We start from the raw sequence: 12,370 nt of genomic DNA, 5'->3' as shown, positions 1-12,370 counted from the left end.
ATGGGGCAATAGTCCCAACTTGAAATGGGGCCTGGTACCAAAGCAGCTCTTCTGATAGCAGCTCTGCTCTGAGGATGTGCTTGAGTCCCTGTACAGACAATGAAGAAATGGGTTTACATCTCTTGCGTGCATGGCGTGCGGAGTTCTTGGCAGTTTGCTTTCTCTGCTTGTGACTGGGTTAGTCACCTTTAGCTCTCGGAGTTGCCACACGATGAGCAATGCAAGGTGACTCGGCTGGCAGTTAGCTCTGTTCGCCGACCCAGATGGAGTTGCAACACAGCGAGCAGCCCTAGATCAGACTGAGCACTGGAGAGGTGTAGCTCAGGAGATAGACAGAGAGCTTCCTTCCCTGGCTGACATGCCCAAACCCCGTGTCCTGAATGAAGCGAGTGCCCTTCTGCATCCTTCTCAGGCCCCGTGTTTCCGAGTAGCTCAGGTCAGGGCTGCAGACACGACGCTGTGTGGGAACGCGCAGTAGTCTCCTGGAGCAGTGAGCCACTTGTGGTCTGCGATGTGAGAAGGCTGGCTGAAAGCCAGGGCTGTGTTTGTTCTGGATGCACTAAAAGCTCATGACCTGTCCTCGTCAGAACTGTCTCAACTTCGTGTAATTCCTGGTTTCAAGGGTACAAAGTCTTTCTAAGGGATTTCAAGTTACTAGCTTCAAAGACTTTTTTCTCCCTCGCTAGGGAGAAAACTCAGAGTTGCCTGATAAGGTGTAGGAGAAGACTTTCATTTTTGAGCACTATAAAAGTTCTGTTACTTGAATGTTTATTGTCTTAAAAGATACTCATATGTGAATGCAATGAAAAGGATTTATCTGATACAGAAAATAAATTACACACCAAATAGCTGGAGGAGATCTTACGGGTTCTAGCTTTTGAAATGTCTAGGCTTCTTTGTAACCAGAGCTGATAACTCAGGTTGGGAGAATGCTTCTTAGTTGAGTGGCATGTGGCTTGTTCCTATATAAGCTCTCAAAAAAAAAAAAAATAGTAAGCTGGTGCATTCAGCCCTGCACATCCCAGTTCATATATGACGTAGTAAAAGGATGTTTGCCTTCTAGCAATCCATTGGAATGGATAGTTTTAGGAAAAAAAAAATGTGGAATTTAGGAAGTGTAAGATGTAAAGTGAATACTAAGTTTGAGTGGTGAATGCTTAGAGCAGCTCCTTCCTCGTTCAGGCAGTGCCATTGCTACACACCTTTGTTTTAACTTGCCTCTTACTCTGATAAAGGCATCAGCCACAGAACCAGAGCATAAAGCTGAGTACTGTTGTGTTCTGGTTGGTGATAAAACTTTGGAAGTATGTGTTAAGCTACACGGTTCGGAAGGTGATAGAGCTATAGCTGGCTGTATTACAGCTATTGCACGTTTAACAGCTTGAGAGTTGCTTTGTGCTTATTGAATGGGTTTGTCTTCTCACTTTAGCTGAAAAATAACTTTCTGCTGAGGTAGCTTCCAGCCTGATCTAGTTTGCCATATGGCACTGCAGCCCTGCATGCTGGCATGACAGGGAGGATGCCAGCTCAGTGGCAGAGCTGCGAGCTGCTGCTTTTAAGTGTCAAGTAGTTGTCTGGGAAGAAAATGGGACTTCAGGCTTCCAGAAACAGTTTTCTTCTGAAAGCGCTATTGCTTTCAGATGTAAATTGGGTCTGCCTTGTAGCTCAGTCTTAGCTCTGCTTTTTTCAAAAGCAACTTGGCTACACCTTTCATCAACAGGAAGAGTCATGGGAACGTAGCTTTTGCAGCTCCACTGGTAGCCAGAGGAAATGAGATGAGTTGCTCTGCTGCATGCTGAGCTGGGGGACCTCACCTAGCAAAGCTCTGAGCAATGGGAAGACGCCTGCGCTTTTGTTTCTTAAGAAAACAAAACAGGAACCAACAAAACAGGACAAACAAAAACTCATGTAAAGGGGGATCCATGACATCTTAAACAGATACAAATATCATTTAGGTAGAAATACCTACGCTGGTGATGAAAGCGCCAGCAGTCTGACTTCTAAAATCTGTAGATAAAATTGCACAACGCCAAAGAAAACTTGAATGTTGTGTAAAAAGTCTACGTATGAGAAACAGAAATGTACCCACACGTGGTCCTTTTCTTTTTGGGTCACGCATTATCCCCTTATCTCTCGTTCTTGTGCTAGGTTGTATAGGCGCCTTGCTAAAAGCAGAGTGTGGTGCCAGCTTCTGAGGCAGGAGGAGCTGTTTTGCTGCTTACTGTAGCAGGAACAATGCAAGAGAATAATGTGATGGGCTACAAATGAGTCAAGGTTGCGTAGACCAAAAGAACTCAAGCCTCAGAGCTTTATGAGAGACCAGGCAGCTTGATTAAGCCTCATAGCTCTGTTTGGGCTTTGTTGAGGTGTAAAATACAGCTGCTCAGAAATGATCACTTTTATAAATGTCAAATGTGAAGATTGCAAAATAACCAATAATACCTGTTTATACACCCATAAAACTGAGGCTGAGTAACTAATGGCAGCCCTCTGGCTTCTGTGGTGGTGGTGAATGCTCGGAACAGCAAAAAGCTTGATTTGTAGGCTTTGGTCTAGCAGGGATTTGATACCTTGCTTTCTTCAGCAGATGTAACAATTGCTAGACATGATATGGGTATTAAGAGTTATTAACATGGATTTGGTAAAGCTGCTGATGTGTGGTAGTCAAAAATAAAATACTTGGTAGTAGAGGTGCTGCGCTAGGGAGCCCTGAAGCTTTAGAAGTCTCAGGAAACACAGTGGCTCAACTTGAAGTCTAACAATTTAAGCACTATACGGTCACGTAGCTCTCAAATACCTCTGCAGCCTGGTAATGCCCTGTATTTGGCAGTGTTTTGGGACGTGACACCTTGTTGAGGTCTTGTGAAGATGAGCTCAGCGTTTGTGAGGCAGCTGCATGTTTTGGGGGCTAAGAAAGCATGCAAATCTCTACCTCACTCAAACAACTTACAAATTCCTCTACAGGAAATAGAAACTAGACAAGAGCTTGATTGTGCCCCACTTTGCACATGTAGTTCTGTCTTTTTTCAGATGTACAGAGCGGTTTCCTGCTTTAGAATATGCACTATACCTGTTAATCTGAGCTGTAACTTCTGTTTTATTAACATTTCACATGCCATAACCCCCTCTGCCTGCCCCTGCACGGGCCAGCTACTGGAAGGCCCATGCATGCGACTTGGTAGATTTCTAGGTAAGGAATTGTGTGCAAATGCAAAGCTGTAAAATGAGTTTAAGGTGTTTTAAACCAGAAGGATTAAGTTTAACTTTAAACTGTCTTTTCCCCTCACTGATAATTTCTTTCTTAGGCACCTCCCTGGGCATACATTGCCTGTGCATGTGGCCTTTTCATTTACCAGTCTCTGGATGCTATAGATGGGAAACAAGCAAGAAGGACAAATAGCAGTACTCCGTTAGGAGAGCTTTTTGATCATGGCTGTGATTCGCTTTCCACAGGTATTGTCATTTTTACTTAAGTATGAGGATTAAGTGACTCTATTTCAGGGGGTCAAATCTGGAATAGAAGAAAATGTTCCTTTACTGAAGAAGTGGACCGCTGATGTTTCTGGTGGTTTAGCTTCTCAATCAACTTTCTTTCAATAGATCAACTGAATGCCTTCTCTTGTGTTATGCTGAAAATTAAGCATGTGACTTATTCAGTCCGAGCCAGCAATTTTTTGTGTATGCTTTATCAGTCTTGGTTCTGCAAATTTACTGAAAAAAAAAAAAAAAGCTAAAGTGCTCTTCTATATTAATTTAGATCTAATTTATACAGAACAATTGCAAGGCACTTATGGAGCCTGAACAATGGGACAGTGGAAGTCTGACTAGTGTCGGTCAGATCAGTTCCTTTCTAGGTAGGTAGAGTTCATTGGGCCAGCCTGAAGTTTAATCCCATTGCAAAAGAATGATCGGACGCTTTAGAATTTAAATAACTGAGAGCTCTTATGCATTATATTTCTATTAGTATTTTATCAAAGTTGTGTGTTAAAATAAGTACAAATGCATAGATACCTTATGAATCTTAAATGGTAAACCTTGGATTTTCTTAGTGGCATAATAAAACTTCAGAAAATGGGGAAAAACACGTTCAGCAAACTTTGGATACAAGAGAACCCCCAAACTGTCCACTGCATAAATTGCTCGAGTCTGCTGATGTCTAATCTCATTAACTTCAGTGAAAATGTAAGAGACTTAGAAACCCTGAAATTGAGGACTTCTGAAAACCGATATGACTTTTAATATGCTCTTTACAGTCTGTATTTTCAATGGAAGTGATCAACTCTTATAAATGTCTATGAAGTAAAACTCATCAGGATACCTGCGCGCTGTTGCTCCTGTCTGGGTCCTTTGTTAGATTTGCTTTTGGTAAGGATCTTTACACACATACGCACTTTATATTTTTACCATGTGACTGATTTTCTTCTGCAGTCTTTGTGGTTTTGGGAACTTGTATTGCTGTGCAGCTGGGAACGAACCCTGACTGGATGTTCTTTTGTTGTTTTGCTGGAACGTTCATGTTTTACTGCGCGCACTGGCAGACGTACGTCTCTGGAACGCTGCGTTTTGGCATGTAAGTACCTTGGCTGAAAATAAAACTGAAAGTTAAATGGCTTTTCTGTCTAGTTCCTCTTTGTGACTGTAGTTCAGATTGTTTAGAGTAGTAGTAAACTGTTTATGTACTTAAAGCTTGTAATAGTTATTACCTATTATTGCATTATTTAATAGCTGTTGAATCCACAGTTAATACTGAATGTTCCTTAGCTTGTTCTAGGAGTGGTAAAGTATCTTTTTTCCACCTTAAGAGCTCATAATGTGATTTAAACCTAAATAGCGGAAAATACTTGGGGCTTCAGCCCCGATATTTGGCTGCCTTTGTCAGATGGTGGCAAACTGACTTAACTATCTCTCTTGATACTCCTTGACTTTTGATGATGTATGGTTAATCTTTGCTGTTAAGCATAACTCTTAAATACGGTGTATTAATTGACATTGTGGCTGAAAGTTGAAAATCTGAGTCTGTTTTAGTAAAGATTGTGGTTCTGTTAATAATGGTGCAGAAATGCGATGCCTAGAAAGTCAACAGCCAAGGTCTCATTTGCTTGTGCATGAAGGTAGGTGTGTAAACAGCTCCCAAGGACTCAGTGAGCTGTGGGATTCACCAAGCTTCATGCAGAAGCATACGTTTGTTCTACCTCTGCACTTGTGTCATGTAATCTAATAAATATATTTCAAGTTAACAAGCTGCAGAATGAATTTGCATCTGAAAACTTCTGAAATTTGCTCCTAGTGTGGGATTTTGAAACAATGCTACAATGTGCACTGTTTACTTAGTCTGTTACTGAGTTATCCATATCTCAGTTACTGCAAAAACATCTCAGTTACGGACATCTAGTCTGTAGCAGCTCTTATTGGCAGAATACTAATACAGATTCTCTTGAGAATCTTATTTCTAAACTGCTGTTCTAATTCTGACTGTACCAAAGCAGAGTAGTTTCAGTCAATAGTTTCTGATACTTAGATCTTGATGACATCTGACTCATAACCTGTACGTTCTTAGGCTTTTTTTCTTTTATGCTGTAATGGAGCTCTCAATACTGAATGCTTTTTAGCTCCTTTTGATCATTATGGGGCCCTGATAATGAATGTTCGTGTATTTTGACTGAAAACAGGAAAAAAACAAACAAACAAAAAACTTGGCATGTGCTTGACTGTACAGATGGAAGCAGCAAGTGTACCTGATTTGTCTTTGTGCTTTAGACAAATGGGTGCATTGCTCCTTGTGTTCACTGTAATGTTTGTTCTTAGATTTTGTGAGGAATCTTTATATTTGGAGACAGCGGATCCTGTGTTCTGCATGGCTGTATGTTATGAAAACCTGATGATCCATCAATATGTAGAGAAGGCAGTAAGCGCACAAATATATATCATTATTTCAGATAACAGATAATGTTGTAAACACATCTGTTTCTTCATTTGCACAGTGTCATAAGGTTAATAGACTGCCACAAGCTGACGTTCATTTCTGTGGCAAGAAAATCTGAGACTAGATCTGAGATCCTGTTAACCACTTCTCACTTTGGTATGATTTTTTTCTGAAACTTCCACCTCCCCAGACGTAAAGCTGGAAATGCATCAGTATTGTACCTACCCTGCCAGGGCCTGACGTGTGCATCCTATCCCTCCCTGGTGGTCTAGTGGTTAGGATTCGGCGCTTTCACCGCCGCGGCCCGGGTTCGATTCCCGGTCAGGGAAAAGAGTTTTTTTTGATGGGCAGAGGCCAATAGGATGAGGTTCAACATGGCTCAGTGCCGGGTCCTGTGCTTTGGTCACAACAACCCCACACAGCGCTGCAGGGTGGCTGGAAAGCTGTGCAGAGGAAAAGGACCTGGGGGGGGTGTTGGTCAATGCTCACCTGAACATGAGCCAGCAGTGTGCCCAGCTGGCCAAGAAAGCCAACAGCATCCTGGCTTGTGTCAGGAACAGTGTGGCCAGCAGGAGCAGGGAGGTGATGGTCCCCTTGTATTCTGCTCTGGTGAGGCTGCACCTCAAGTGTTGTGTTCAGTTCTGGGCCCCTCACTACAAGAAGGACATCGAGGCCATGAAGTGTGTCCAGAGCAGGGCTACGAGGCTGGTGAAGGGCCTGGGACACAAGTCCTGTGAGGAGCGGCTGAGGGCACTGAGGGTGTTTGGGCTGGGGAAGAGGAGGCTCAGGGCAGAGCTCATTGCTTTCTGCAGCTGCCTGGGGGTTGGTCTTTGCTCGCAGATAACCAGGGACAGGAGCAGAGGGAATGGCCTGGAGTTGTGCCAGGGGAGGTTGAGGTGGGCAATGAGGAGCCATTTCTGCTCAGACAGAGCGGGCAGGCGTTGGGACGGGTTGCCCAGGGAGGCGGGGGAGTCCCCGTCCCTGGGGGTGCTCAAGGAGAGGTTGGGGCTGGTGCTTGGGGACATGGTTTAGTGGGTGACATTGGTGGTAGGGGGATGGTTGGACCCAGGTGATCTTGGAGGTCTCTTCCAACCTTAATGATTCTGTGTTTCTATCCACAGGTAAACGCAGGCTTAGGCATTCTTGCTCCTGAGTAAGTGGAATCAGAGACAGCTGTTGAAAGGGGCTGCAAAGGTCTTAGTGCACAGTGACTTGCTCCCATCTGTGTATCCTAAGTAGTAACTGAGAAACTGTCTTTAATTAGAGATCAACTCAATAGGCAAGCCATAAATGGCTCAACACAGCAGCAGGCTGATGAAGACAGGTTAGTATTTCATTCCTTAAACGCTGTTCAACAGTTAAGTATATAATTGGCTTGGCTTACTGAAAAAGTCCATCTGTAAAGCAGGAGTGTTCACCCTGAAGGAGGAGAAAATGGGATTGCTTCAGCTAAATTCCTAGAGAGTATTGCAGGTGGAGCAGGAAAACCATGAGTTTAATTGTGCCCAATTACTGAATACACCAACTACTCTGTCTCTTTTTCTTCCTACTAAAAGCATCAGGGCTGCCCTGGACTGCTCTAGGCTTGTTCCCAGCGGTGTGTCTCCATCTTTAAATGATGATTATACTTTTATTAGATCTTGGCAGCTGATGCGTTTTTCAAAGAGCAATTTGAATTGGTTAAGTAACTCAAAAAATAGCTAGAGGTCAGTATTGTGTAAAAATCCACTGTAAGGAAGTTGTGTTTTTCTTAAAACAAGTTGGGTAGGTAACAGTAAAAGTCACCGTAGTAACATCAGCAGTGCAAAGGGATTAGGACGCAGCCCGGATAGAGATGTGTGGAAGCCTTGCTGAAAAGCAGGCATCGCATCTCACCTGGGAATGGGCTCATGAAGGAGCAGGAGTGTGCTGTACTCTTGAAGAAATAAAACAGTGGTTTGGGAATGCAGGAGAATATTGAGTTCTGAAACAGTCCAAGCATTTGCTTTTCCTGTCCTGTTTTTCAGCACAGTAACTGGTTTATCTGGATTGTGGACTAGCTGTGCACAATACAGAATGAGTTTTGTTTCAGGCTTAGTCTTGGATGGTGCAGCATAACTGGGGCATCTCTGGTTTGGAAAAAGTGCATTTTTGCACAAAAATCAAACTGGTAAGTCCAATTGCACTGCCATGTGTCAAGGTAGAACCAGTTCTTGTAGGAACACCATGCAGAAATCAAGAGCATTCAGGGATATTGTTCACAAACCTTGAAAGGAATTTGCATGCCATTATCTGGAGCCCTGTTTCGGTTACTGGCTCCGGTTCTTCTCGACCCAGAGTTAATGTTGCTTGGATTCTGTTCTGCAGCTGCTCATCGCTCTGGCTTTAAGGAATGTATTAGGAGATGTCAGTTACGCAGGTTCAGTTCTGCATTTAACCTTGTCAGTGCACAGACAGTCTGACTGCAGCAGCTGCCTCAAGTCCATGGTAGTTGGAAATGAAGCAGGAGCTATCAGGCTCCGTCAGAGCTGAGCCAGGTTCTGCACTGCACGCACCTCAATTGCTGCCGTAAGGGGCATGAACCACAGCTCGTGGCACAGAAGGACAGGTGAGGGCCTTGTATGCTTGGCCATGCTGGGCTGGGGCAAGCTAAAAATCATATTGTAAAAACCCAGTGGGCACCCATCAGAGGGTGCTGCTGCACTGTCACTTCCAGCATTTCTCCTGTGGGTTATCTGACTTACCCCAACCTTTCTTAACTGAAATATGGAAAGTTGGCAATAGTAGATGTTGTATATACAAACAACGAGATGAAACATCCTTAGAAACTAATTCCCATAAAGACTTACCAGTAAACACTGAGAGGAAGGAACAGTTCTTACTAGCTTTCATAGAACTGACAAGTTAAAAATGTTACTTCGCTGCTTGAATAACAATCCCTGGAGAAAGAAGAATTCAAGCTGTCTAATGAAACAGCCATTACTGAGGAATGTTGGAGAACTTGGGGGAACATTCTTCTTCAGTGATGCTGGAGCACCTGTAAAAGCCCACTTGATAACAGGATGGTTTCAGAAGGGAGGAAGATTGAATTGGTTAATCTGAGCCCTCCTGTCAGTACTACCACTGAGATAGATGGGAGAGACTAGTAAATAAGGCCGTATTTCAGGAAATACTAAAATGAAACCTTCTTTATAGCAGTTAGAGAAGGAGCTAGTGTGTTGTCCCAGATAGCCAATTCACACCAAATGTCAAAATACAGAGATGGAAGCCTTCCAAGCCAAGGAAGCTTACTTAGCACATGGAGTACTTGCTGTAGGGAACGGTTCCAGGATATTGGGATTCCAGGAGATAAGGCAGTAATTGCCATCATCGTAGGGCTCAGTGCGTGCAATTTTGAGTTTTGCCAACAGTTCTTCAAGAACAACAACACTTGTTATTTGCATAGAGGAGTTTGAAGCTTGGTCTTGATATCAGGGAGGACTTTGTTTCTCTACGCTTGCGGGAAGTATGTGTTGAAGCACAGTTGTGGTAGGTGGTGTTTGCTGCTTGCAGCCAGCCTTCTGTGTACTTCAGTTACTCATTGCTGTGTGTGGCAGCCTTTCACTAGTGCTCTGTGTGTCATAAATATGCATAAGTGCCTTGCTGCAGCATGATCATACAGTTTAAATTCCTGAGGGCTGCAGTTAATGGTGAGGGGGGTTTTCCACATCACTATCCTCTTCTTCCTCTTCCTTTCCCTGTCACAAATCCCTTCACAGTGTTATAAATCAGGAACCAAGCAGTTAAGAGCTGAGATGCTGATTTTCTGCCCTTACCATTGAAGCAGTCTTGTTGCTCTGTGAAACTGATTTCCAGCATTATAACCATTGTCTTCATTTTGTTATTTGAACAGCACAACTTTTATTCTACATTAACAAGTGGCAAAAGGAAAAACTGACATGTCAAAGTGTATTACAGAAGGGGAGGGTTGAAAAGCTTTGGGCTCACTTTTCATTTTATTTTACCTAAAGATGAACTTCCTGAGCTGGAATTAGTTTTAATACACTTAAGCTTTTATTCCTTCTCTACAGTTTGCTTGCTTGATTTTTTATTTCATTACATCCAAGTGAAAATGCTAGATTGAAATGGGTTAAGATTAAACTCCATACTACCCTTTAAAAACTAAGCATTTGGAATTCTAGCATGTAACTCTTAGCCTTTTTCTCTCGTGCTGTGATGATGAACATTCTTTTATTGGTGTAGTGCTTCCCTTAAGAAAACAATCTTTTGTCTTATGCTGAGATTTGTAGTTCGTTGGCCAGCCTGAGTAATCCCACTTGCACACTTAGAAATGGATAGGACAGCTGGGAGAATCATCACTTCTCAGACCAGAGTGCTGCTGTGCAGAGTATTTAATTATAACTGTAGCCCCTCAAGTTTCCTAGCCTCATAAATTCTATTTTCTGTTGAGGCATGAGCGTTTTTCTTGTCTGCTTTGTTCCACTACACAGGGCTATCTCAAGGAATTTTGTATGTTGGGGAAGAGGAGGGTACATAAATGCTTCCCCCCATTAGTTTTACCCAGTATTAAAAAGGCTGTATTGGTACTGATTGACTTGATTTCAGAGCAATCTACAGCATTAAGTATCTATTCCCTGTTGTTCTTGGTTGGTTCACTTTCTTGGGAAATCTCTTAGCTTTGATTTAAATCTGTTCAGTTCACCGTCCTGTCTCTAGACTTTGAAACTTGATTCAGGGTAGGAATTGTGAAGTCGAATGGCTTGTTTAATCAAACAGGACCTCTTAAAAATTGCACATTGAATATGCTCAATAAATCAACACTGACAAGTGTATATTCCCTACGTATGACTAATCAGTTGTGTGTTAATTGGCTCTTACAAGCTCTTACCAGCTTGACAAGGGAACCTAGCAAAGCAGACAGCATACAAAAGACTTGTTGCTGCCAACATCTAAGTAGAGTTAAGCACATGCCAAGGTCGATGGTCCCTTTTTGAGCTTTCCCAGATAATGTTTAGAGAAAAAGCCACATCTAATCTGGAAATATCTCTTAAGTAACGTAGGGAGAAAAGGAAAAGAAACTGCAGTTGTCTGAAAGTACCAGTTAGCTGTGTTGTATGTGTAACTCTCTTCCTGTATTTCCTAAAATAAGAAATATTTTTTCTAAGCATATCCTATATTATGTTCCATTTATAATTAAACAGAAAATGATTATCAGATGGAGATTCAGGCATGGGACTGCACAAGATACTGCTTTTGTTAAGCTCTGACAGTGCAATTAGTAAACCTTGTTTCTCTGATGTACCTTGCTAGTCAATTGGCATGTAACTTGATGGCAGGCTGCATGTTTTTGTTCTAATGAACTTTGATAAGCACTGCCCTGAAAAAGACCTGTTATGACTGAAGTTCTTATTGCTGAAATGTTTTCTGATGGGATGTTTAATGTAATTAATTTGATCGTCTCTCAAAATACTTGAGTTCTAAAATGCTATAAATCTGTAGTGTACCATAAGGATTATTTATGATGGCTGTAGCTCGGCTGGCTAGAGCTTATTTTTCATCTCTTTGTCAGGGGTGGAAAATAAATGTGTACAGAACAGTTCAGTTACCACTGAATGGGGATCTAGAGCTCATTTGGCATCTTTGGCATTATTTGCTGAGAAGCCGAGGAGTTGCACAAGCAGGGAGGGGAAGGGCTTGGCTCTCCCTCAGAGGTGGTGAACTGGAGATGCTGCAGTCCCTGCTTCTGCTTTGAAAAATATGCAAATATTTTCATATACAAAAAATACATGTATTCAGTGTCATTTGGGCACAAGCATGGGATAGGGAGTGAGGTCTTGAATTGTTTTATTTGTTGTGACGTGAAGCAGGGAATTTATTTTCTCATCTATACAGTAATGATTGAGTTTGCCCATGTGTTGGAGTAGAACTGTAAAACTGTAAATTGTATAATCTCTGAATGGGGTTCTGAGTGTGCAAAACACTACTTGGGTTACAATATTTTAAATTAATACACTCACTCTGAGGTTGCTCATTCTCTTCCTCTCACCCTTTAAACTTTATCAACAGTGACTGTTGTAATGCTGCTTTGTATTTTTCTGGATCTTATTTTACAACATGAATGAAAATCTGCTCTGATGGGTTCACTTAGCTGAAGTGCTCAGGAAAATGTTTTGAAATGTTTCTTTCCCTTGCACATAGATTTGATGTTACAGAGTCTATGCTCTGTACGATAGCAATCCAGCTTCTCACAGGAACTCTGGGGCCCTGGTTCTGGAACTACACGGTAAAGCGAACGTTAATGCTACCCAGCACAAATGGCATGGACTAAGCAGCGACAGCACCTTTGTCATGCACATAGTAACTGGGATATGAGAGCATCTTTCTAAGGGTATTTCACAAGTGCTTTAATACGAAGGGAAAAATGTTTACAAAGTATGAATGAGCAGTAAAAATCCAATCTAACTGGAA

The 12,370-nt window shown here is 42.3% G+C and overlaps 1 protein-coding gene and 1 non-coding gene across 3 annotated transcripts in view; both read left to right on the top strand.

Annotated features, from left to right (window-relative positions):
• CEPT1 (choline/ethanolamine phosphotransferase 1) overlaps positions 1–12,370 on the top strand; it is a 30,656-nt gene that overhangs the window by 2,154 nt on the left and 16,132 nt on the right. The window contains exons 3-5 of one of the 2 annotated variants that reach the window (XM_032203137.1): positions 3,306–3,453; positions 4,429–4,570; positions 12,101–12,185. In XM_032203137.1, the coding sequence (XP_032059028.1) occupies positions 3,306–3,453; positions 4,429–4,570; positions 12,101–12,185 (375 nt within the window). The remainder of the gene's footprint in view (positions 1–3,305; positions 3,454–4,428; positions 4,571–12,100; positions 12,186–12,370) is intronic. The other variant, XM_032203136.1, reaches the window with a different exon arrangement.
• TRNAE-UUC lies at positions 6,181–6,252 on the top strand. Its single transcript has one exon. It is a non-coding gene; the product is annotated as a tRNA-Glu (tRNA).

The sequence above is a fragment of the Aythya fuligula genome, chromosome 25 (genome assembly GCF_009819795.1).
Source record: "Aythya fuligula isolate bAytFul2 chromosome 25, bAytFul2.pri, whole genome shotgun sequence".
NCBI lineage: Eukaryota > Metazoa > Chordata > Aves > Anseriformes > Anatidae > Aythya > Aythya fuligula.
The sequence above is the reverse complement of the archived record's forward strand: the minus strand, read 5'-3'. Positions and strand labels throughout refer to the sequence as shown.